Here is a 21756-nt window from a genome sequence, read left to right as displayed (position 1 = left end):
CCCACCAGGGGTATATAAACTCCCACCATCCGTCTCCCGGGCACATTCCATCGTCGGACTTCGCAGGGGCTGTATCGAGTGGTGTTGCCAGTGGCAGGGTGGACCGAACAAATCAAGAACAAAGATATCGCATACTTGACATCCTACGAACGAAGCACAGGCGTGTTGCATCGCGTACGAGAGAAGCCTCACCGGCGACTCGAAGCTTGATACAGGTTGGTGTATACTGTGTTCATTAGTTATCTGAGGAAGACGCGTCAGCCCGTTAATTAAAGAACGAGACGTAACCATCGTATCTGAAGGCTGTTCAAATATATCCCACCAATTTGACATCCGATTTCGTCAAAATGGGAGCCACGAGGAAGCCACGAGGACATGATATCGATCAAGGTGGTCATACCGAAGAATTGTCTGATTGGATACACAGGGCTCGCTGTAAGAAAGTAATATTCCGTCGAAGCCCCAGACGAAACCTGAGAGTGGAAGCTGTACTTGCGTACACCATTTCTATGGCTGAGCGAGAGCTGCATCACAAACAGATGTTGAGACTCAGAAGATGGCAGCAGATCAAAGAAAAACTCACCATAACCCAAAGACACTGCCAAAATGAGGAGGAGTTCTACGAATCTGGCCACAACGAACAAGAAGAGAATGTCTGGGAGGCGCCGTTGTGCTCGGCACTGAGCAGCTTGGACAGTTTTATGTCGATGCTGAAGGCGATCAAGGCTCCCTTGCAACGATGAGTGATGAGAAAAAGAAATATCTGTCACAATTGGTTCGTTCTTACCATTGAATTCTACGACTGACGGATAGCAACGGGTGTAATTTGTTTGAAAGTTACAACACCGAACGATATTCTGTGGCATTTCCTTGGAACACAAATAAAACAGTCTCGAGGATTTTGAAGAAGATGAAAATTTGAGAGAGCAAGAGTAGCTCCTTCCAGCTGTCCTGCACTTAGGCATACCCCGCGGGAAAAGGACTAGTCCTAGCTACGACATCCCGATGTATATCTGGATATTTTTTAATTGCAGTCTCTACGTTTGAGATGACAATGGAATGGAGGGCTGAGGTGGCTGGTTCTGATGACATTGGGAGGCTAGGGGGACTGATGACTGGAAGCTCTGCGAAGGCTCTCTGCCAATCAGCGGTTTGGTTTGTAGACCGTATCGAAACCAAAGTCTTTTTTGCAATAAAAAGTATAGATTCTTCTTAGCGGGCGTCCATTCATTACGTGTGGTTACTTAGGCGATCCCCCCCCCCCAATCTCACGCGAGATTTTTCAAAATGCGTATTTTTAGTGTAAATACGTTAACCTGTGCTTGACCGCGTTGAATTTGTTTAAAAAAAACATAATTTGCTCAATTATTTTTATTTAAGTCTAGTTAACACTAATGTTTTCAGGCAGAACGTAGTCTAGAATCGCAGTCGAGAAAATTGCAATAAAATACTTGAATAGGAACTGTTAAAATTTGTAAAAGAATATTCATTGTAATTCAGTCCGCGGTGACTCGTGTGAAAAAACGTTACGTGATATTTGCCGAGACCCCCACTCTCCCCCGCATGAAACTGGGCTAGACCCCTCCCCCCAGCAACTCGCGGAATTAATGGACGCCCCCTTATCTCGCACATGTCTACTCATGTGTTGAGAATTAGCAATAGATGCGGAAAAGTAGTATATTGATCATTAAATTCATAGATTATTTTCAGATCTATTGTAGAGTCAAAGAACACACTTCACATGTACCACAGACATAATTTTTTATAATTCTTAAGACCAACGTAATCGTAACTCGTTAATTAAAAGGAGAAAAAAAAATTGTTATACGCCAGTCTTATAAAATATGTTTTTAAAAGAAAACTATTGTAAACATATATAATTTAATTCATATTGAATTTTCTTTTTGTTGTGTATAATTCTGTTTTATAGATGGAGACCAAAGACTCGATAAGAGAATATTTTTACAAAAATAAAGATGTTACATATTTAACAAGCAACATTTTTTTCTAGTATCACGATAATTTTATTTCTTGTACTATTAATTCCATAAATCCTTTTCAGTACGGCAGTAAACCCATAGAAAATTGCGTTCCGAGCCAAAACTTGGTACAAAGGTCACCCCGGGGCTGTGAATGTGTCTGGTTGCACTTCCACCGAATCAAGCGCACGCCGCCGGGCGTTTTTTAAAAAACGAAAGGGATATTCTGTGTTTCTAGACAGCCATGAGGCAGACTGGCTGAAATGACACCTCAAAACTCTACACCCCTGATTCGCAAGCGAGAACGCATCGCATAATAAATCATCCCTCGTTTTGCCGCTGATCCGAGAACAAGCCAGAAAACTAGGGGGAATACCGGCGGTGAGCTGTTCCTATGTAACACCCCCACCTCCCCCAGGAAATATGGTATTTTCTCAGGTCTGACGAACGGCACGGGCAAGCTGAAGTTAAATAGGTCTTTTACATGCCAGACTTACGGGTTCATCCCACCTAACGTCGCATGCTGATCGATCATCCCTCATCACCGATTGCACGAAACTCAGTCGAATCGCAGTTATTCAGGAACGCACCAGTTTCAATATCATTCTAGGATAAAGAAAGTGCCAGGTATGGGAGTGTATACCAGAAATAAGTGTATCTCCTATATTAATCGAGTCGTGTCTATAAAGATTGTCGATTGGCAAGGTATCGTCTTTTGTAGATTTTTTAGCAAATGCACAATATTATGTAATCAAGTTGAAAAGTATGGCAAATGCAATGATACACGGAGTAGCCTAGATATGAGCCCTGCTTGGGCGACAAATAACCATGTTTTCACAGATTCGAACCAAAGAAGCGCGAGTTGATTCCACCTGGATGAATAAGATTGCGCAAATGGAACAATAATATGTTGGAGTTATGTTGGGGAAAGAATGGTGTGAGTGTTTTAGATTGCTGAATAATGGAGACTATACATGATGTCGCAAATATGGCCATCAAGAGGGAAAAAGGAAAATTATACAGAGGTACCGGTTATTCAGACAGCGTTTCTTGCGATTTTCATTGCCCTAGCTAATATGGACAAATATCAAATTTTTCGTGCATCAAGTGAATGATATAAGAAAATGTGATGGGTGATCATTTTGGAGACAATGTTCTTGGATATCTGACTGACTGGCACAGTAACCAATATCGTTGTTCTTGTTGTTCTTGTTGTTGTTGTTGTTTTAAGCTATAGGAATCCCAGCAGAAATTAAGCGAGCAAGTCTGCAAATTTTATTGCTACCTACTAGCGTCGACAGAGGATGCGAGGGGAATCTCCACCCTGCTTCCACCCTTCTCTTCCGCTACCCTGGATAGGGTTGGATGTGGATTTGCTATTTGGTGTCAGATATTCTCCGCAATATAAAAATTTGGATTGTGCAGACGCAGAACAAGAAGGCAGCCGCTTTATCAGCTTTGAAGAAAGCAAGCAAGAAGTTATCAAAAATTATGCCTGGTAACCTAAAAGAATAGTATCTATACACATAAAATATATATTTTTGAATGGTTCGGCGACGGCATGCAGAGACAAATTGACTACTGCGCATCGACATTTTTATCAAGCTGGGGAAACAGAGCTAACGAGTTTGGACTCATCCACTAACCAACGTAGCATCTTTTTATATACCAATTTGAGATCTGTGTATGCAATATTGATACCTACTGCGTGAGTTGAAAATTAATGGGGCGGCGGGTGGGGCTTCACATACCTTTTGATTTTCGACTGTAGGATTGCCTGCTTGGTCAAGATAAAACATATGAATTGGACCCTGAAACAGTACCAAGGGTCGAGCCATGGTAGTCCAAGCTGCTCGGCAAGGTGTCATACAAGATATTCATCCATTCGCGTACAAAAACCAGGTGTTATTGCCATCAGGAGAACAATGAGAGGAGACCGAGGCTAGAACTGTTGACAAAGATTTAAAAGTTGCTGATACTGGATATTGTGCAGTCGGAGATACGAAAGATAACGTATGTGTTTGAACGTAGATCACCCCAGTCTTTACAGAGGTAAAAGGTCAATGATTGGTTGTAATAATTTGTGAAAACATATTTGGGGGGGTTGGGGCAATCAACATGACAATTTAAGCTTCAGGATTGCTGTCGAATTAGGGTTATTGATCCTGGCAGCAGAGTTGCGAGAATATCGGTGGCGAGAGGGTTCGTAAGGTGTAATGAGGTAACAGAGGAATGAATATGGCTGTTTAGAGCGGAATATTACTATCATTATCTGTGCAAATATTTGGGGCGGGGATGGGGAAAGTCAACATTCTCATTTTGAGCTACAGGAATACCGACCGATGCGATAGCGACGCATTGCGAGATACGGCGCATGGATCGCTGGGCTTGACGTACCAATTGTATGGCGCATTCCCCTGAACGATTGACGAGGTACCGTGATCAATACTAAATAATTCTGAACAGAAGCATAAGAGTAAAATACCGGTTGATCGCCGTCGGGTGTACACGGTAATCTAAAGATATTTCGCTGCATACTATCTCGTTCAACAATGTAAGGTGATAGACGTAAATTCTTCGCAATAAGGTACATTATACGCAACAGATGCCTCTTGGCGGAAATTTAGGTGTACAACAGAGTATGCAAACTCGTGGAGATGTCAATCTCGGAAGTTGGGAGCAGCAATGTTTGATTTCTTTTCTAGAAACTAAAGGGAAAGCAGATAGCGCCTCACCTGTCTTTTAACCAGCATGACGTGTTAATGCTTTTCGACATGGCACGAGTCCCTGTGACATACAAACAGTGCTCAATGCAAAATAGTACAGATGTTTTCTTCCTTAGAAGCTCTGGTGAAACAGTGCGGTGGAGTTGGTTCAGTTCTGTGTAAAGTTGCATGTGATTACGTGGGCAAGTCTTTCAAGCGATGTGTAAATATTAAATATTGCTGTGCGGCTATGATTTTGCTAGGTATTGAAGGCACAAAAAATTACATGTAATCTTCTTTACTGGACTAGCTGAGGACTGTGGCATTGTACTTTGTATATAAATATGGCATAGCTCGGCAAAATTAATCAGGTACGCAAGAATCATCCTCGTGTTCCTGGCACAAGTAAATTAGTTGTATCTACATATCGTGGCACCCAATTTGCAATACTCTGTACAGCCTATGGACATTAAGTATGATCGGATTTGAAGTGGCATAGCATAATTAGGCTGTTATCGGTGAGTGACACGGAATGCAATTATTATAATTTACTGTCCGGCTTTATTGCTGTTAATTGTTCTTCAGAAATAGCGATGCGCATAGACGTACGTAGATGCATACATACACACCTATATAGACACATACGTACGTGCATACAAAGTTACATTGATATACCCACAGGCGTATGTGCATATGATTGTGCTTAATAACTATAGTTCTGCCTCTGGTTATATACAATTTCACAATAATTGTGTAGCATCGATTGTAAGGAACTCACTCTTAGGAATTGATCTTTTGTAGTGCTGTGTATATTTGTATTATTTGAAAACGATGTGAATAAATCGCTACTATGCGCCGGTCGGCAGGGAGGGGAGGGGGGAACTTGGGAGGCTAATATCTTTATCTGTAGGTTGAAGAACTTTCAGAAGGAAAAACGTGTGCTACACTTTCAAGGAACAAAATAAGATCTTACACGTCGCGTTTGTTGAAGATTTCAAACTGCACAATCATTTACCTATTGACGAAAATTGACATATGATGCACTTCTTATCGATTGACGTCTGTGTAAACACAAGGTGATACCGTCACTGAGGTATTTTAAATGATGTAAAATATGAGACGCTTTGGTCCAGACTACAGCAAGGAAATATGGATACGGTATATCCCTGGAAGTATTTCAAATTTATTCACATGAACAATTGAATCAAAGGATGAAAATTGACATGACTAAATAATTGTTTACTCTCCAGATAAAGCATTAAGCTGTACGGTAACGGTTAACTGCAACATTACATCTTTCCCAATAGTTATAAATTGATAGACAAGCGATAGATCCCATAAAGATGCTCAGGATTTGCGACCATGCTGGACAAGATCAATAGTACCCTACATGCATGGTTAATAGATATTTATGTACCTTTAGTTATTGCACTGTTGGTGATTCGCTTGAGGATACTTCGGAGTAGAAAATGCCTTCAACTAACGGCCCTTAGATTGATGTGTGGGTGACGAGAGATTGGGATGATTTTAAATAATGAAGAAGCTGCAATGTAAAAGTCTCTGAACAATTGGGGTTGACCTGTATACCACAAGGATAGTCAATTGAAAATATTCTGGAATGGTCAGGTACAAATTATACATTTTATCAAAATGGGAAACTCGTCTATGCTGCTGATTCATGTTAGAAATGGGTCCTTGAGAAGAAACTGAAAATTAGAGGTGAGACGCGCTCTTTTTATAGTTCATTGTCTTTGCTAACCGAGTTTTTTAGAGTTTCGGAGAATTCCCTGGGTCAGCCTTACAAGAAAGGGGATGAATTCGGTTATCCAACTACGTTCCATAGGGGTTTGGCTGCAATATTACCTTTCGGATGTTCCAGCATCGCTTCCCATCTCTTTCGACTTTGCCGTTCTGACTCTCAGTCTTCTGAAATTGGAAATCATCTATTTCGCCTTACCTTAGCGCATTTCCAACTTTGGACAGTTGGATTATCGTCGTAGCGCAATTACTCTGAAAGTAGATAGGGAGTTGAATTGAAACCTTATTCGCTGAAAACATCTTGGGAAGATTGATCATTCTTGCGGTTCTACTGTGGGGTGGCAACTTCTGGTCCGCCAGCCAGTTTTCGTCTCATCTCTGCGGACTTGAACCTCGATGCAGAGTTCCAGCACTAGATTCTTCTACACCATATAGTTACAGGTTTGTGATCAATTGACCAAAATTAATTTGCCCGTTTTAAAATACTTATGGGTACTCGTTATTAAACTGTTTCAGATCTCGCCAGATTCTATTGGTCTTTGTCGTTGATCTGAAGGTTATCTTCTTTCTGGTTCCCATTGTATTCTGTGCGTTGAGGTGTTTGACGCTTCTGAGGAAAATTAACTTCTAATTCCTGATTTTACATCAGTGATTTTGGATTTACTTCGATAATATTAACTTGGAGTGAGGAAAGAAAAACATGCGCAAACTGGGGGTAAAAGAAAAAAAAAAATTATTGAAAACATTGACTCTAAAAAAATTAATCATGATGAAAAAAAAATAACACACCCAAAAAAAAATTAAAGCGTTACATGAAAAGATCACGGCCCAGCAAAAATGCCATTACGAAGCAAGTAAACAAAAAACTATTTAAAAAAAATAAGGAAATCAAAAATTTAAATTGTATCACAAAGTACGGAAAAAAAAGAGCATGAGCTGGGTCACTGAAAATTGCTTTGCTGGGGAAGGGGGGTATTTTCAGGTGAATCGTACAGAAGAATGGACCCATCGCAGAAGAAAGAAGACTACTGAAGAATGAAGAGGACGCCATTCTAGGAGGATGACAATCTACGGGAAGAGGATACTACTGAGGGAAGCGAGTACCATCGAGGAGAGAGGCCGCTATCCGCGGGAAGGGGACACATCAAAGGAAGACGCCATCAAATAATAAAAAATAAAAAAAAAAAAAAAACTGGAAAGACAACACTGTCGTAGGAGAAGAACGCCGTTGAGAGAAGAGGACAACATCGCGGGAAGAGGACGCCATCGTGGGAAGTGGACGCCATCGTAAGAAAAGGACACCATCGTAAAAAGAGGACACCATATTAGGAAGAGGATGCCATTGAGGGACGAGGGGGCAATCGATGAAGGAAGACGCTTTCGAGGGAACGGGACGCCATCGAGGGAACAGGATCGTCATCGCGGGAACGGGACGCCGTCGAGGGAACGGGACGCCGTCGAGGGAACGGGACGCCGTCGAGGAAACGGAACGTCATCGAGGGAACGGAACGTCATCGAGGGAACGGAACGTCATCGAGGGAAAGAGACGAAATCCCGGCAATGGGACGCCATAAAGAGAAGAAGATGCTGTTGAGCGAATAGGACCCGTCAAGGAAGCACGACGCCATCAAGAGAAGAGGACGCTATTAAGAAGATCTGATAAAAATCAATTTAAATGCCATAACGTTGAAAATTTATTGTTGACAAGAGATTTGTTCAAAACAACGAACCACCACAATTTCTAGAATTCATAGCTTGTAGTTTAAACAACCAATCACTATCAACTGCATACGGTTCATTGGCTCTTTACTTCCAAGTTGCTTCATGAAGAGTCTGTGACAACCAGCAAAAAAACGATAGGCGCGAAAAATACTTCGATGCGATAGATCCAGAACACGTATATCTTTGAAATTGCGATTTTTGCTGCATAAGTTTTTTGATTCTATAGAGAATACTCTCATAGCCTGGAGTTACCATCTTCCACTATTGAAGATACCTGGATTCCCCTGCCTATGACTTTGTGCAGCTAAAGTAAATACCCGTCGAGTCGATATTCAGGAAGGATCAGTTACCTAAAGCATCAAATTTTCGGAGTGGGACAGGCCCTGATCTTCCTGAGGCAGGAAAGATGTTCCCCAAAAGTGAGGAGTTGCAGAGTTCCAGCACAACAGCATCTTTTCTCAAACAAAACAGGTTTGTTTCTAATCACTACAGCAATTGAATATGAATAAGTACTCATTATTCGTGACCGAACATCACATGCTCATGATTTCTTGAACTGTTGCAGTCGTTGGTGATACTCTTGGCGTCAGCTGAATCCGATATCTAGTTTGGCTCTTTCAAACCAGTAAACTTTTGCTGCCGAGCATCTTAATCTCATCTGCATCTGGAGATTTTTCAACATTATCAGGGAAGAATTACCATCACCATCAAGAAAACAGTTTTGACATTTTATAAATAAGCTGACGGGTTCTACTACGTAGATGATACGTTTTTGAAGGTACATCGCGTGAAGTTGAACAGTCAATTACTTGACTGCTTAGTAATGCGAAGCGGATATTTTGTGAAAGATCATATATACTTATGTAACGTAACAAAGTGAATGCAAATGTGAATAATCTGATAAATATCGAAAAGCAAATGATTTATACTTAATCAAATAAATAAACAAAATAAAATACCTGTATTGTATCTAATTCAAAAATATTCAAAAGTGTACCTGTTTATTATTTATCTAATATGTATAAATAATTTAATATATGTACAAATTGAAATAATCCATCGTGCACAGTAGACTGCAGTTTCAAATTGATATTTTGTTTCACAACAAAGATTGATAAGGGTAAATAGAATGATTTAAATTTCAAGTTACACAGAAATTATCATACGAAGAGCAACCTCGGAATCCCTTGTTAATTGACATTAGTGCTCTAATATGAAGATGAATCTAGCAGCCAGAATTACCAGCCAAACGTGTTGAACTACGTTACAATGCAGTTCAGTTTTATGTTCATAGCTATAAAAGAGAATCACAAGTTTAAAGAACGCAGCAACCTTTGGATGGTCAGGCTTCGTGATGTTATTTTAATTAACATCAGCTGCAATAACTCTGGCTGCTTGCTTCAGGTCTGTTAATTACATGTATGGATATCTTGTATCCTGCGTAATTCAAAGTGGTATCTTCCAGTTCCAAAGAAAAAGTGCAAGGAAGAGATGTAATAGTTCTAAGACATAGTGAAGTTCATAGAGTTAAGGCAACAAAGCTGCAAAAAAAACCAATATTTTGCAACTTTAGAATGAATTTGAAGAGACGCATTTCCTAAGTATGTGTATTCTTAGCATTATTATGATTACTGTATTTCAGACAATACTAAAGTTGCAAAATACCGATTTATCAGAAAAAAATATTGTTACATTTCATTTTTGTATTTCAATTATGTAAATTAATTTCTACAGCTTGAAGTGTTCAGTAAGTTTATCGTATCTAAGTCTGTATCTATATTGTTCGAAGCATTCTAGCTTCTTTCTTTTCTTGCAATTCCCGCTTTTGCTCTTCGATTACCAATTTTCGTTCTTCCAAAAATTTGCCATATTCTACAGGATCTAGTTCTCGTACAACTTGAATTCCACAACTACGAGCCACACCAACAAACATTTCACAGATTTGTTTCAAATCCAGTAAAGCCATAGAAGGATCTTCAGATTTGATCTTGGCAATTTCATACAAATGTTTCAATGTTATTTTGCCAGCCACTTCTTCACCTGCAAAAGAATATTCATTTTTTTTTACCAACACGCATCGTTTGGAATTAGAATAATGTATTCCAGTATGGATTATTAATTAAAGCTTATTAAACGAAGCTGGTGAAAGACTGGGAAAGTTATGAGTAGCAAGTTCATCGGTATCATGAATTATATGTATTATGAATTAACCATTATTGGGAGTCATTGACAAACTTTAATATTGATTACTAATACATTTCTTTTCAATGTACAGTGCTGTAAATTCATTTATCGCATGTATGTAACTTTCATCATGTCTGAAGAAAGACTGAACCTCCTTCATAACGGCATTGCAAATTACAGTAATATAACTTATGGTTGGACATACTACGCTTAAAATTATTTGCTGAACTGTTAGTATGTAATGAAGAACAACTGAATTTTTGGCTCGAAAAAGTTCAGGTATTTAAATTTGGATAGTTCATCACAATCATACGAAATGAAGGGTAAAAAGCAAATAGTAACACTAACCAGAATGCATTGCACCACGCTGAATTCCAGCAGCTTGCTTTAAATAAAAAGTTGTTGGAGGCTTGTGGATCACCAAATCATAAGTACGGTCAGAGGTCACTCGTACTCGACAAGGCAATGGAATTCCTTCCTTGATATCTTTGGTTCTCTCATTAAAATCTTTGCAAAAAGCTGAAATGTTTATGTTACGCTGAAACAGATAATTACGTTTTTATTGCAGCATTATGGTAAATCCGGACCAATGTTCGAATTTCTAGCGATTCTCGTCCAAGATTCACTAATTGCATAATAGGTGACATTGTACAAGTGTAAGATTGATGGTCAAATAAGTAGCATTAGGAAGAAACACATTTTCAAGTACAGAAGAATAACCCTGTATATTCTTACAGAGTATTTCACAAATATGCGATAGTAAATAGTGTCAATTCAAAACCTAACCTGTCCGAGTACAGGTCCTAACGGTGGACTAGGCATTGCCATACCAGCTGGTATATCCGTCCTCAGTTTCGATGAATGATCTACTTTCTCGACGAGTTTCCTCATCGACTTTAATTTTGATCCGGCTCGTGACATTTTTGCACGACGATCTTGTTTAGATTTGTTTTCGTCAGGCCCGAATATTACGTTTCTGACTGCAAGACCATACGCTTGCCCGCCCACGAAAATACAATATAAGTGGCGTGAATCAAGCGATGCGCCTAATGCATTGAAAGCAGGCCACTTGACACACGCGATAGCATGTCGTATAGCCTGAAAACCCCAGCGCAGGCGTCCGCTCGACACACGTATTCGTGTATTTGCTGCAGTTTCTTCTACTATGAACACGATTGCAATTTTGAAATAAGACTCTACTTACTTCCAAACTACAATGATAACTACCTCATATGACATGTCTCATTTTAGGCCTAGGGTTATGTAAATTGCAGTTTTTTTCCGGGATATAAAAGTAACATTTCTTAGGTAATGTGCAATAATTCTTTTGCATTTCTTTTTGTCTTCCACAACGATACTACTTAAGAACTTGTTAAAACACTATACACTGACATCATAACACTTGTACTACAATTAAGAAATATTGAATAAACTGCAACTGAAACCTTGAACCTATCAGTATGTGTCTTATTTTCCCCTCCTCTTTAAAAAGTTGGTGCACATTTTATTGTGGGGCCGTCACTTTTGATTTGTTTCCCGCAGCGTATTCGAACTGTGCGTAATAAATTGGACTCGCAGAATTACATCGATGTGATGCATCGTAGTATTGATTCCAGGATGTTTGTAAAACGTTACAATTTTAAACAAAAATCCATGCGATCACATGCCCTATCAATCAAGCAGGCATGCCTTCAGTCACACAGCGTCGACATCACATGCAGTCACTCAATCAATCAATGTGTCCCTGTTCTTGGAAGAGCTCCTCGATTCTCCTGCGCTCCTGATACCAGGAGTAGTTTTCGCTGAAATTTCTCCTATTTGCTTAATTCTAATAGGAAGTGGCGCGAAAATTTGAGATCTCATGCCCTCTCAAGCAAGCATGCATGCCTCCAGTCACACAGCGTCGACATCACATGCAGACAATCAATCAATCAATGTGTCCCTGTTTTTGGAAGAGCTCCTCGATTCTCCTGCGCTCCTGATACCAGGAGTAGTTTTCGCTGAAATTTCTCCGATTTGCTTAATTCTAATAGGAAGTGGCGCGAAAATTTGAGATCTCATGCCCTCTCAAGCAAGCATGCATGCCTCCAGTCACACAGCGTCGACATCACATGCAGACAATCAATCAATCAATGTGTCCCTGTTTTTAGAAGAGCTCCTCGATTCTCCTGCGCTCCTGATACCAGGAGTAGTTTTCGCTGAAATTTCTCCGATTTGCTTAATTCTAATAGGAAGTGGCGCGAAAATTTGAGATCTCATGCCCTCTCAAGCAAGCATGCATGCCTTCAGTCACACAGCGTCGACATCACATGCAGACAATCAATCAATCAATGTGTCCCTGTTTTTAGAAGAGCTCCTCGATTCTCCTGCGCTCCTGATACCAGGAGTAGTTTTCGCTGAAATTTCTCCGATTTGCTTAATTCTAATAGGAAGTGGCGCGAAAATTTGAGATCTCATGCCCTCTCAAGCAAGCATGCATGCCTTCAGTCACACAGCGTCGACATCACATGCAGACAATCAATCAATCAATGTGTCCCTGTTTTTGGAAGAGCTCCTCGATTCTCCTGCGCTCCTGATACCAGGAGTAGTTTTCGCTGAAATTTCTCCTATTTGCTTAATTCTAATAGGAAGTGGCGCGAAAATTTGAGATCTCATGCCCTCTCAAGCAAGCATGCATGCCTTCAGTCACACAGCGTCGAAATCACATGCAGTCAATCAATCAATCAATGTGTCCCTGTTTTTAGAAGAGCTCCTCGATTCTCCTGCGCTCCTGATACCAGGAGTAGTTTTCGCTGAAATTTCTCCGATTTGCTTAATTCCAATAGGAAGTGGCGCGAAAATTTGAGATCTCATGCCCTCTCAAGCAAGCATGCATGCCTTCAGTCACACAGCGTCGACATCACATGCAGACAATCAATCAATCAATGTGTCCCTGTTTTTAGAAGAGCTCCTCGATTCTTCTGCGCTCCTGATACCAGGAGTAGTTTTCGCTGAAATTTCTCCGATTTGCTTAATTCTAATAGGAAGTGGCGCGAAAATTTGAGATCTCATGCCCTCTCAAGCAAGCATGCATGCCTTCAGTCACACAGCGTCGACATCACATGCAGTCAATCAATCAATCAATGTGTCCCTGTTTTTAGAAGAGCTCCTCGATTCTCCTGCGCTCCTGATACCAGGAGTAGTTTTCGCTGAAATTTCTCCTATTTGCTTAATTCTAATAGGAAGTGGCGCGAAAATTTGAGATCTCATGCCCTCTCAAGCAAGCATGCATGCCTTCAGTCACACAGCGTCGAAATCACATGCAGTCAATCAATCAATCAATGTGTCCCTGTTTTTAGAAGAGCTCCTCGATTCTCCTGCGCTCCTGATACCAGGAGTAGTTTTCGCTGAAATTTCTCCGATTTGCTTAATTCCAATAGGAAGTGGCGCGAAAATTTGAGATCTCATGCCCTCTCAAGCAAGCATGCATGCCTTCAGTCACACAGCGTCGACATCACATGCAGACAATCAATCAATCAATGTGTCCCTGTTTTTAGAAGAGCTCCTCGATTCTTCTGCGCTCCTGATACCAGGAGTAGTTTTCGCTGAAATTTCTCCGATTTGCTTAATTCTAATAGGAAGTGGCGCGAAAATTTGAGATCTCATGCCCTCTCAAGCAAGCATGCATGCCTTCAGTCACACAGCGTCGACATCACATGCAGTCAATCAATCAATCAATGTGTCCCTGTTTTTAGAAGAGCTCCTCGATTCTCCTGCGCTCCTGATACCAGGAGTAGTTTTCGCTGAAATTTCTCCGATTTGCTTAATTCCAATAGGAAGTGGCGCGAAAATTTGAGATCTCATGCCCTCTCAAGCAAGCATGCATGCCTTCAGTCACACAGCGTCGACATCACATGCAGACAATCAATCAATCAATGTGTCCCTGTTTTTAGAAGAGCTCCTCGATTCTCCTGCGCTCCTGATACCAGGAGTAGTTTTCGCTGAAATTTCTCCGATTTGTTTAGTCAAAGTGGAAGTAGCCTAATTATAGGCAACCAAACTTACTTGATTGATCCAAGTGGAAGTAGCCTAATTATAGGCAACCAAACTTACTTGATTGATCCAAGTGGAAGTAGCCTAATTATAGGCAACCAAACTTACTTGCTTGGTCCAAGTGGAAGTAGCCTAATTAAAGGCAACCAAACTTACATGTATGCGACACGGCCTTGCAGCCGATAAGGCGTACCTTCGATCAAGCTCCTCGGCTCAGATGTTCTCCTGATACCAGGAGTAATTTTTCTCTGCAATTTCTCCGAGCTGCTTAGCTAAGTGGTAGCGCCTAATCATAGGCAACCACGCTTATACGTATGCGACACGGGCTTTCAGGAATAAGGCGTGTCTTTGATCTAGCTCCTCGGCTCAGATGTTCTCCTAATACCAGGAGTAATTTTTCGCTGCAATTTCTGCGAGTTATTAATCCAAGTGGAAGCGCCTAATCACAGGCAACCAAACTTGTACTTATGCGACACAGGCTTTCAGGCATAAGGCGTGCCTTTGATCGAGCTCCTCGGCTCAGATGTTCTCCTGATACCAGGAGTAATTTTTCTCTGCAATTTCTCCGATTTGTTCAGTCCAAGTGGAAGTAGCCTAATTATAGGCAACCAAACTTACATTTATGTGACACGGCCTTGCAGTTGTAAAGGCGTACCTTCGATCGACTTCTTCTTTGGCTCAAATGTTGTGATCTAGGAGTAGTTTTTCCCTGAAATTTCTCCGATTCGCTCAATTCTTAACAAGAATTATAAATCAGTATTATTTTGGGTAGAATAAATTGTTCTGTACATTGAGTGTACAAATTCCACAAATGGATCTGCAAAAAGAGTCATGCAAATCGAGTCTGTGATGAAAAAATTTTGGATCTGAAAATCTCAAAAATAAGAATGATTAAAAATCAATTGCGCATAATTTTGCAATAGTGTCGCTTTGTTGACAGGAAATTTATAAAAATTCAACTTGGAACAGGTTTCTGATTTAGTTTCAGAATATATCCGTAAGAAAAAACATAATTCCCTCTTGTACTCACGAACAATCCAAATAAACAAGATGCTGACGATTTTTGACTATTCACAGAGGTACGGTGCAAGCCCAGTAGGGCACAAATTATTTGACAATTGTAACTTTATTGCATTCAATGTCATGCGTAGATGCAACGGCTTTATATAACAATGCAAAGCACACAGAAGACGAGTTACATGGTGTCTATCACTATACCTTACATGGGGATCAATTTATCCTCCTACACGAATAAGAATTATTGCCACTATAACTCTTCAAATGAAACGTCTTATTTTTAATGACAACTAGAAGTAATGAATAAATATTTTTTTCACCTACATATAAATATAAGATATTCATCATACCTATGTACGTATATATATTCTTTACATATTTGTGTCGCATATTCAAACTTGAGTTTAGTTCCGCAACTTAACAGTAAAGCAAAAATAATTTTATTCACATTCTTTGCAAAGAATTCCTACTAACAATCTATTTGTGTGTATGTATAACACGTGCCTGAAAGTCACGATAACAGGACACATGTGAACAGCACTCAACGCAAGGTGATGTTAATGTGTGGCATGTATGTGCAACACTATGTAAACCTATAGAGGTGTATATGCATCATCATACAGAGACTATCTAAAAACACGGTTTGTCACTGTGACAGCGTAAGTTAGCGGCATGATCCACTATCTCTTGTCAGTATTCAGGACGCGCATCACAACAAATCCAGCAACTGTAGCGACAGCAAGTCCTAGCCCAGCTTTCCACCAAACGACTGACTCTCCTTGTATCAATCCAAACTGCTTCATGTGCCTGCAATCATATTCCATAATTTACGCACTTCAGTACATCAAAAACATCTCTTTGCATTAACTTTACAGTATCAAGAAATGATTGTGTAACAATGCAAGTCTCTACCGATAATCAACAAATTGGCAAATCTACTTAATTAGTATGTTAACTGAACAAGGTCAAACCGTTACAATTGCAGGATTGCATAATCGGACAAAAGTATTACACCTAATATTAGTTGCATTGTTCAGTACTAATAAGTTTGCAGCTTCGGTACAAGGACAGGCATAAAGTGCGAATCAGGCAGGATATAATAGAATCGATATGGTATACTTGTTTTGAAGGATTCAAAACGCAGAATACGTACAGAATTCTCCCTCAATTATAACAAGTCGTGAAACACGGTTTTATAGTGAACATGGTAATTAGAGACAAACAAGCAACAACTAACTAGGTATACCGTCGTGCTAGCTAGAAATAAATCGCCAGGAATCAATCAAAACAAGACGTTGAACTTGATAAATGAAACTTTCAGTTATATTTCTCTGCAACGATCTAATTAGTCACTGAATACACCAATAAAGCTCTTAAATAAACGGCGCAATTCTATTGAATGTACCAAGAGATGTCAATAGGATAGTCCTGTACTGAAGAAACTTGACATAATTCATGTACACGTAATCTCATCAATAAGGATTTCGTCTTGAATTATTGTAAACCGGGTATGTGACAGAAAGACAAATACACGCATGCACACTATGGCAAACAAATAAAAAGAGTAATAATAAGGTGAACCTTCTAATCGAACTCCACCACTCAATGGGTGAGGGTTTCACAAGTAACATGTGGACCATACGCCTCAGTGGACTGAAAATAGGAATACGATGACATAATAATGTTCGAAGCACGCCCGAAAATCAGTAAAGTCAAATGATGTGATTGTAACATGCGCGCGATTTCATGCCGTAAAGGTTGAATAACGCATGTTTCTAGGTGAGTGCACTGGTTACAGGTGCAGGTGCAAATGTGTCGAAATGAAGCTGTTCAATAACTTGGATCGTTTTAATTCCACCAACCTGTGCTTGTAAAATAATACCCACGCTGCTTGAAAGCGGCTAAATGTCAAATTTTTTTGTATTAATGTTTTGCGACAGCCAATTTTTTTACACCAACGTACCTATTTCTTGATTTAGTATTTCATTGTTTGAAAAAGTAGCAAGTTAATATTGTGAATCTGACTCGTTCCATTATACCTATATATTTGTAAACGAGAACCAATCATCAAAATCTTGATCATCAAGCTAGATACGTTGGATAATAATAATCGTTGTGAACCAGGATTTTTTACTAAAAATAATGCGGACTTACGGGAATGCTGCCATAGTAGCTAACTTGACAAATATTTCACGACGCACAGTACGTGTTACACTGTAAGGCTGAGGTGGCATTAATTTGTATTTGCTGCAGAAACTGTTGGGCTGCAACAGATAGTCCTGTTTAGCTTCCATTAGGTCACTCTTGTTTGCGACTATCAGTACCGGTATTTTACTGTCGGCAAAGTATTTCTACAAAACCAATAAATTCCAATTAATATGCAGCACACATACTCCCAGTTATACGTTGAATTGAGCACTATCAAACAATATGCCATGCTCTAGTGACAATTGGAGTATCTCAAGATAGTATAGTGTATAGTTTGATAGTAGAATAGATTTTAAAGTTCAATATGCTTGATAATTTAATACTATTGAGTATTAACGATAACTCGTAATTAATTCGGACATAGTGCTGGATGAAAGTTAATGAACTTACAATGAAAATCCGAGCAATGTACTCAAACGATTTTGGATTGCTAGCGTCGTAAACAAGGGCTGCAGCGTCGCACTGAATTTGTGCAGGGGTCAAGGCGTCTTGAACGTTCAGAATATTTATGTCCCTGAGTACAATCGTTTTCTCCTGTCCATATACATGCACGGTATTAACGGTGATGTGTGAGGTAGATGGGACGATATCTGGTTTCAATTTCTAAAGGATAAAGAAATAAGTACAATAATGTGGTAAAGAAAAATTGATCATCTATCCTTAAAGCTACACGATCATTGGTAATCATTGCCAATTCAGGCTTGTGAACCCCACCGTAAGATTTTCTAAAATTAAAGCATGTAAAAATTGAATCACATTGGACCTTAAAAAACGCGTAAATTGTCAACATTCGTCAAGTACCTAATCAAGGTGACGCATAGGTAGTTTAGAAATTGAAATTTTCGAAAATAGAAACTGCTGACAGAACTTTTAAATCGGAAATTTTAATCACCTCGAGCTTTGGATCTACGAAAGTTCTGCATAAGGTTGTTTTGCCGCTGCTCTTTGGTCCAATAACGTGACAGCTATACACATTTCTGCTAGACTGTTTTTTGGCCAAATCCAATTTTTTCTCACGAGTCACGTTAATAGCATTTGTTTGACACTCGTTATTATACATATTGTAGCCGAGGTATGCCATGTATTCCAAAGTTTTTCGTACATTGGTCAACGTCATCAACGCCCACTGGCACATGAATCCTTGAAATGTGATCCAACCCTGTGAAATAACAATCAATTGTATGGACGTTGTTACTGTCAATTATCTACAACTGATGTTTTGCAAATGAATCTGAACCAAGGTCTAATGCGTCCATTGTTTTGAATCAATGGAGTGCAAAATATCAATAGTCAACAACTTGGTACTTAAACAAGGGTGGCTAATCTTCAAGTGATCAACACGTCATTTCTGGAATATGATTTGGCTGTGTGAGGTGAATACATAACTGACGCTAAAATAAAGAAAACCGGATGGGTGCAAACCTTTTCATTGGTGGGTACGACGAACCGATATTCGTCACCCCAGGGTGGACTTGGACAGCGAGAGAAAAGCATCTCCATTTCTAATGGAGATAGAGCGCCGTCATGATCGCAATCGTGTTGCATAAAAAGTACAGCTAGGAACTCCTGGCCTTTGTGCGATAGTTCAGTAGTACAGCCCAATGGCACCTTCAAACTATAAGAACCATTAATCCAAAAAATTGAAATAGGTATAAAGTACATCTCATTTGATTACCAAGTATACGGTACTCACGGAGGGTGGATATATTCTTTGGACATTAACAGGTCGCTGTCGTAACCAAACTTTCTGAGAACAGCCCATGTTGTTTCGTTGCGACCTCGCTGTATAAATAGACACTGCAGATACATGAACCCTGGAAACATTGATATATTTGCTTTTTATTTTCTCTACAAGCACGTATCCTCGCAGTTCATTTAAATAGCTTTAAGAGAAAAGCAAAAGTAACTACAATGCTGTAGAGTAAGAATTTGTGTGACCAAGAGAGTAGGGATAGTATTGTCAATGTAAGAAAGTAATCGATCACCGTTGCCTACCTTTCATTGTGACACAGCCCTCGCTAATCCCGTCAGTAATATTTTTAGAAAGAACTGCTTTCACATCAACTAAAACTTGAGGTTGTAGAGGAGTATTGAAGCACCACTGTTGAAATGTGTTCAATTCCATATCGTTCAACAGACCGTCATTGTCAAGGTCACATATCTGAAAAAAAAAAAAAATATTGCAATTTGTAAGGATTAGAAAGTCAAATTGGTTTATTTCCATCAGCTTAATTCTACGTACCTTAAATATTCTTCTCAGCGCAGTTTTGCATTCGTCCGTCAACTGCAACTCAAACGAATATCACATCAAAAACAAAAGGATATTATTTTTACCCATGAATTGGAAATTGCTGATTACTCGATATCTCTATTTCGTTATTTTAATTCAATGGACATCCGATATACGAGTGTACCGATAATGCAAAAAACTTACCTCTTGTGTGTCATAGTTGTATAGGGGTGTAGTAGGATGCAGGACAGCTTTTTGCGCATAATAAAACATTTCTGAAATATTTTGCAACGTTTTGGCAGAACACTGTAATTAAGAAAACAAACGTAACGGTATAACAAGTGGATGTAAGTAGGAAGATGAAATAGCAATTGCTTACCTCGATGCAGCTCTCTATTTCTGAAAATTCTTTCATAATTGGATAAACGGCCTGAAACAAGAATAGCAGGTAGTACATTTTGGGAAGTAACAAGTTTTTCCAAGGCAATGGCGTTCTATTCAATTTGTATCGTAAGTGTCTCATACTCCAACCTCAATAGTTGAATAGTCGACGAGATCGATTTTATTGCCAACAAGGACGATTGGGCATCGGTTGTCCGCCGACGACTGTCTGATTAAGGGTAACCAGTAGCTGGCCACCCGGTCCAATGTGTCTTCATCCTCCACCGAATATACCACACAAATTACATGAGCCTTTTGAATTTCCTCTCCTAGCTGGTCGTCGGTCTGTTCTGCAGCTAAGAATTCCAGTTTGAACTCAATGCGAGATAAATGTGTTGACATCGACATCGAGGAACATGGATGTTGATATAACGGCGACCCGAGGTACAGGATATATTCTAGTACCAACATGGATAAAAAGAGCCGGACACTAACCTGAGTAATCAACTATGTGAGTGGGGACCTGTTCTGGAGTGACATCAGCTGGTATCGTGATCTCCTCAGCCTTACTGGGGACATCCTCGGCGTACTCCTCGCTAACCAAGGAGAGTATCAGGGAGGTTTTTCCAACTCCCCGCTCCCCCAACAAGAGAATTCTAACATTTCGCCGCGTCCCACCTTGACGCATAACCGTATTCCCGGCCGCAACCATTTGTCAACAATCTTTTTAGAATTACGGGCACACGATCAAGGAAATTGTCATCCTTAGCTTCGTCATGATCGTTCCGGGTATTACAGGCGAGGACGACGCATTACGCGGAATGGTTTCATCGCTCCAAAGGTACACATACAAATAACGTAACCTTCAAAGCCAACAATTATTTCAGATCAGTACCTGGCGTCTTGTTCGACGAATAAATTCGTCACTCGCAGCACAAGCGACTGTACATTTATGGCAATTTGTGGATGCAGAAGCCTCAGCTCGACGACATTCGTCTGACGAGCTAATATTTGTCACAAATGTGGGCGAAAAACGATATTCAACAAACTCACCCCTCACACGACTATCATCATCACAATGTCGGTTCCCGACGGCGCCCGAGTGGCCCGAGATGACGCGAACATCGACGGCAGGAGGTGCGGAGCTTTATTACCCGCAGGAGGCAACTCAAATAAAATCAACGCCAGATGCCAGCAGATGTCTTTAGAGTATTAGGTTCCCTCCATTTGTTTAATCGAACATCATTGAAAATTTGCGAAATGAACTCTGATAATCATTGGAAACTTTTTAACAGTAGTAGCAATAACTCATTGATCGGATAAATACATTGACTATCGACTGTTTTCAAATTTTGTTGAACTATTTTCGAGAAAAAAAGATTCACAGTTCTCTTACAGATCGTGTCATATTTGAATTGCTTGAACGGTCGGTTTAATGTCCAATTTTCAAAAGTGATAATATTCAAAATTACAGCCTAAAATACCAAGAGTGAGAAAGTTGCTTAGTTGCTCGAAAGTGGCGATGATCTTTGTACGTGTG

General features: G+C 39.9%; 3 protein-coding genes and 1 long non-coding RNA gene across 13 annotated transcripts; 2 read left to right on the top strand and 2 right to left on the bottom strand.

The window, feature by feature from the left end:
* Positions 1-12: 12 nt before the first annotated feature.
* LOC124186929 lies at positions 13-9122 on the top strand. 6 transcript variants are annotated; one of them, XR_006871750.1, is made up of 5 exons: positions 13-215; positions 1035-2360; positions 2471-6883; positions 6959-8635; positions 8730-9122. It is a non-coding gene; the product is annotated as an uncharacterized LOC124186929 (long non-coding RNA). The 6 variants fall into 6 exon arrangements; XR_006871747.1 differs by having other exon boundaries at positions 2418-6883; XR_006871748.1 differs by having other exon boundaries at positions 1035-4412; positions 4685-6883.
* LOC124186926 lies at positions 222-1028 on the top strand. The gene has a single exon (XM_046579067.1). The coding sequence runs from the start codon at positions 348-350 to the stop codon at positions 741-743; it is 396 nt and encodes a 131-aa protein (XP_046435023.1). The 5' UTR covers positions 222-347; the 3' UTR covers positions 744-1028.
* Positions 8391-11365, bottom strand: LOC124186925 (39S ribosomal protein L11, mitochondrial). The gene is made up of 3 exons (XM_046579066.1): positions 11135-11365; positions 10697-10886; positions 8391-10204 (listed from the first exon to the last, which is right to left on the bottom strand). The coding sequence occupies exons 1-3, from the start codon at positions 11267-11269 to the stop codon at positions 9939-9941; spliced, it is 591 nt and encodes a 196-aa protein (XP_046435022.1). The 5' UTR covers positions 11270-11365; the 3' UTR covers positions 8391-9938.
* A 4122-nt stretch (positions 11366-15487) lies between these two features.
* Positions 15488-21426, bottom strand: LOC124186914 (mitochondrial Rho GTPase). Of its 5 annotated transcripts, XM_046579038.1 has the most exons (15): positions 21270-21426; positions 20712-21079; positions 20367-20572; positions 20215-20265; positions 20040-20141; positions 19848-19889; positions 19601-19766; positions 19299-19419; positions 19028-19220; positions 18498-18764; positions 17996-18208; positions 17552-17748; positions 17260-17298; positions 16979-17050; positions 15488-16204 (listed from the first exon to the last, which is right to left on the bottom strand). In XM_046579038.1, exons 2-15 carry the CDS (start codon positions 20926-20928, stop codon positions 16078-16080), a joined length of 2013 nt encoding a protein of 670 aa, XP_046434994.1. In that variant the 5' UTR covers positions 20929-21079; positions 21270-21426; the 3' UTR covers positions 15488-16077. The 5 variants fall into 5 exon arrangements, with proteins under 5 accessions (XP_046434994.1, XP_046434993.1, XP_046434996.1 ...); XM_046579037.1 differs by having other exon boundaries at positions 20712-21426; XM_046579040.1 differs by lacking the exon at positions 16979-17050 and having other exon boundaries at positions 20712-21339.
* Positions 21427-21756: the final 330 nt, after the last annotated feature.

Source organism: Neodiprion fabricii, chromosome 7 (assembly GCF_021155785.1).
Source record: "Neodiprion fabricii isolate iyNeoFabr1 chromosome 7, iyNeoFabr1.1, whole genome shotgun sequence".
In the NCBI taxonomy this organism is placed as follows: domain Eukaryota; kingdom Metazoa; phylum Arthropoda; class Insecta; order Hymenoptera; family Diprionidae; genus Neodiprion; species Neodiprion fabricii.
Note: the sequence above shows the minus strand (reverse complement) of the source record. Positions and strands in the feature narration are given on the sequence as shown.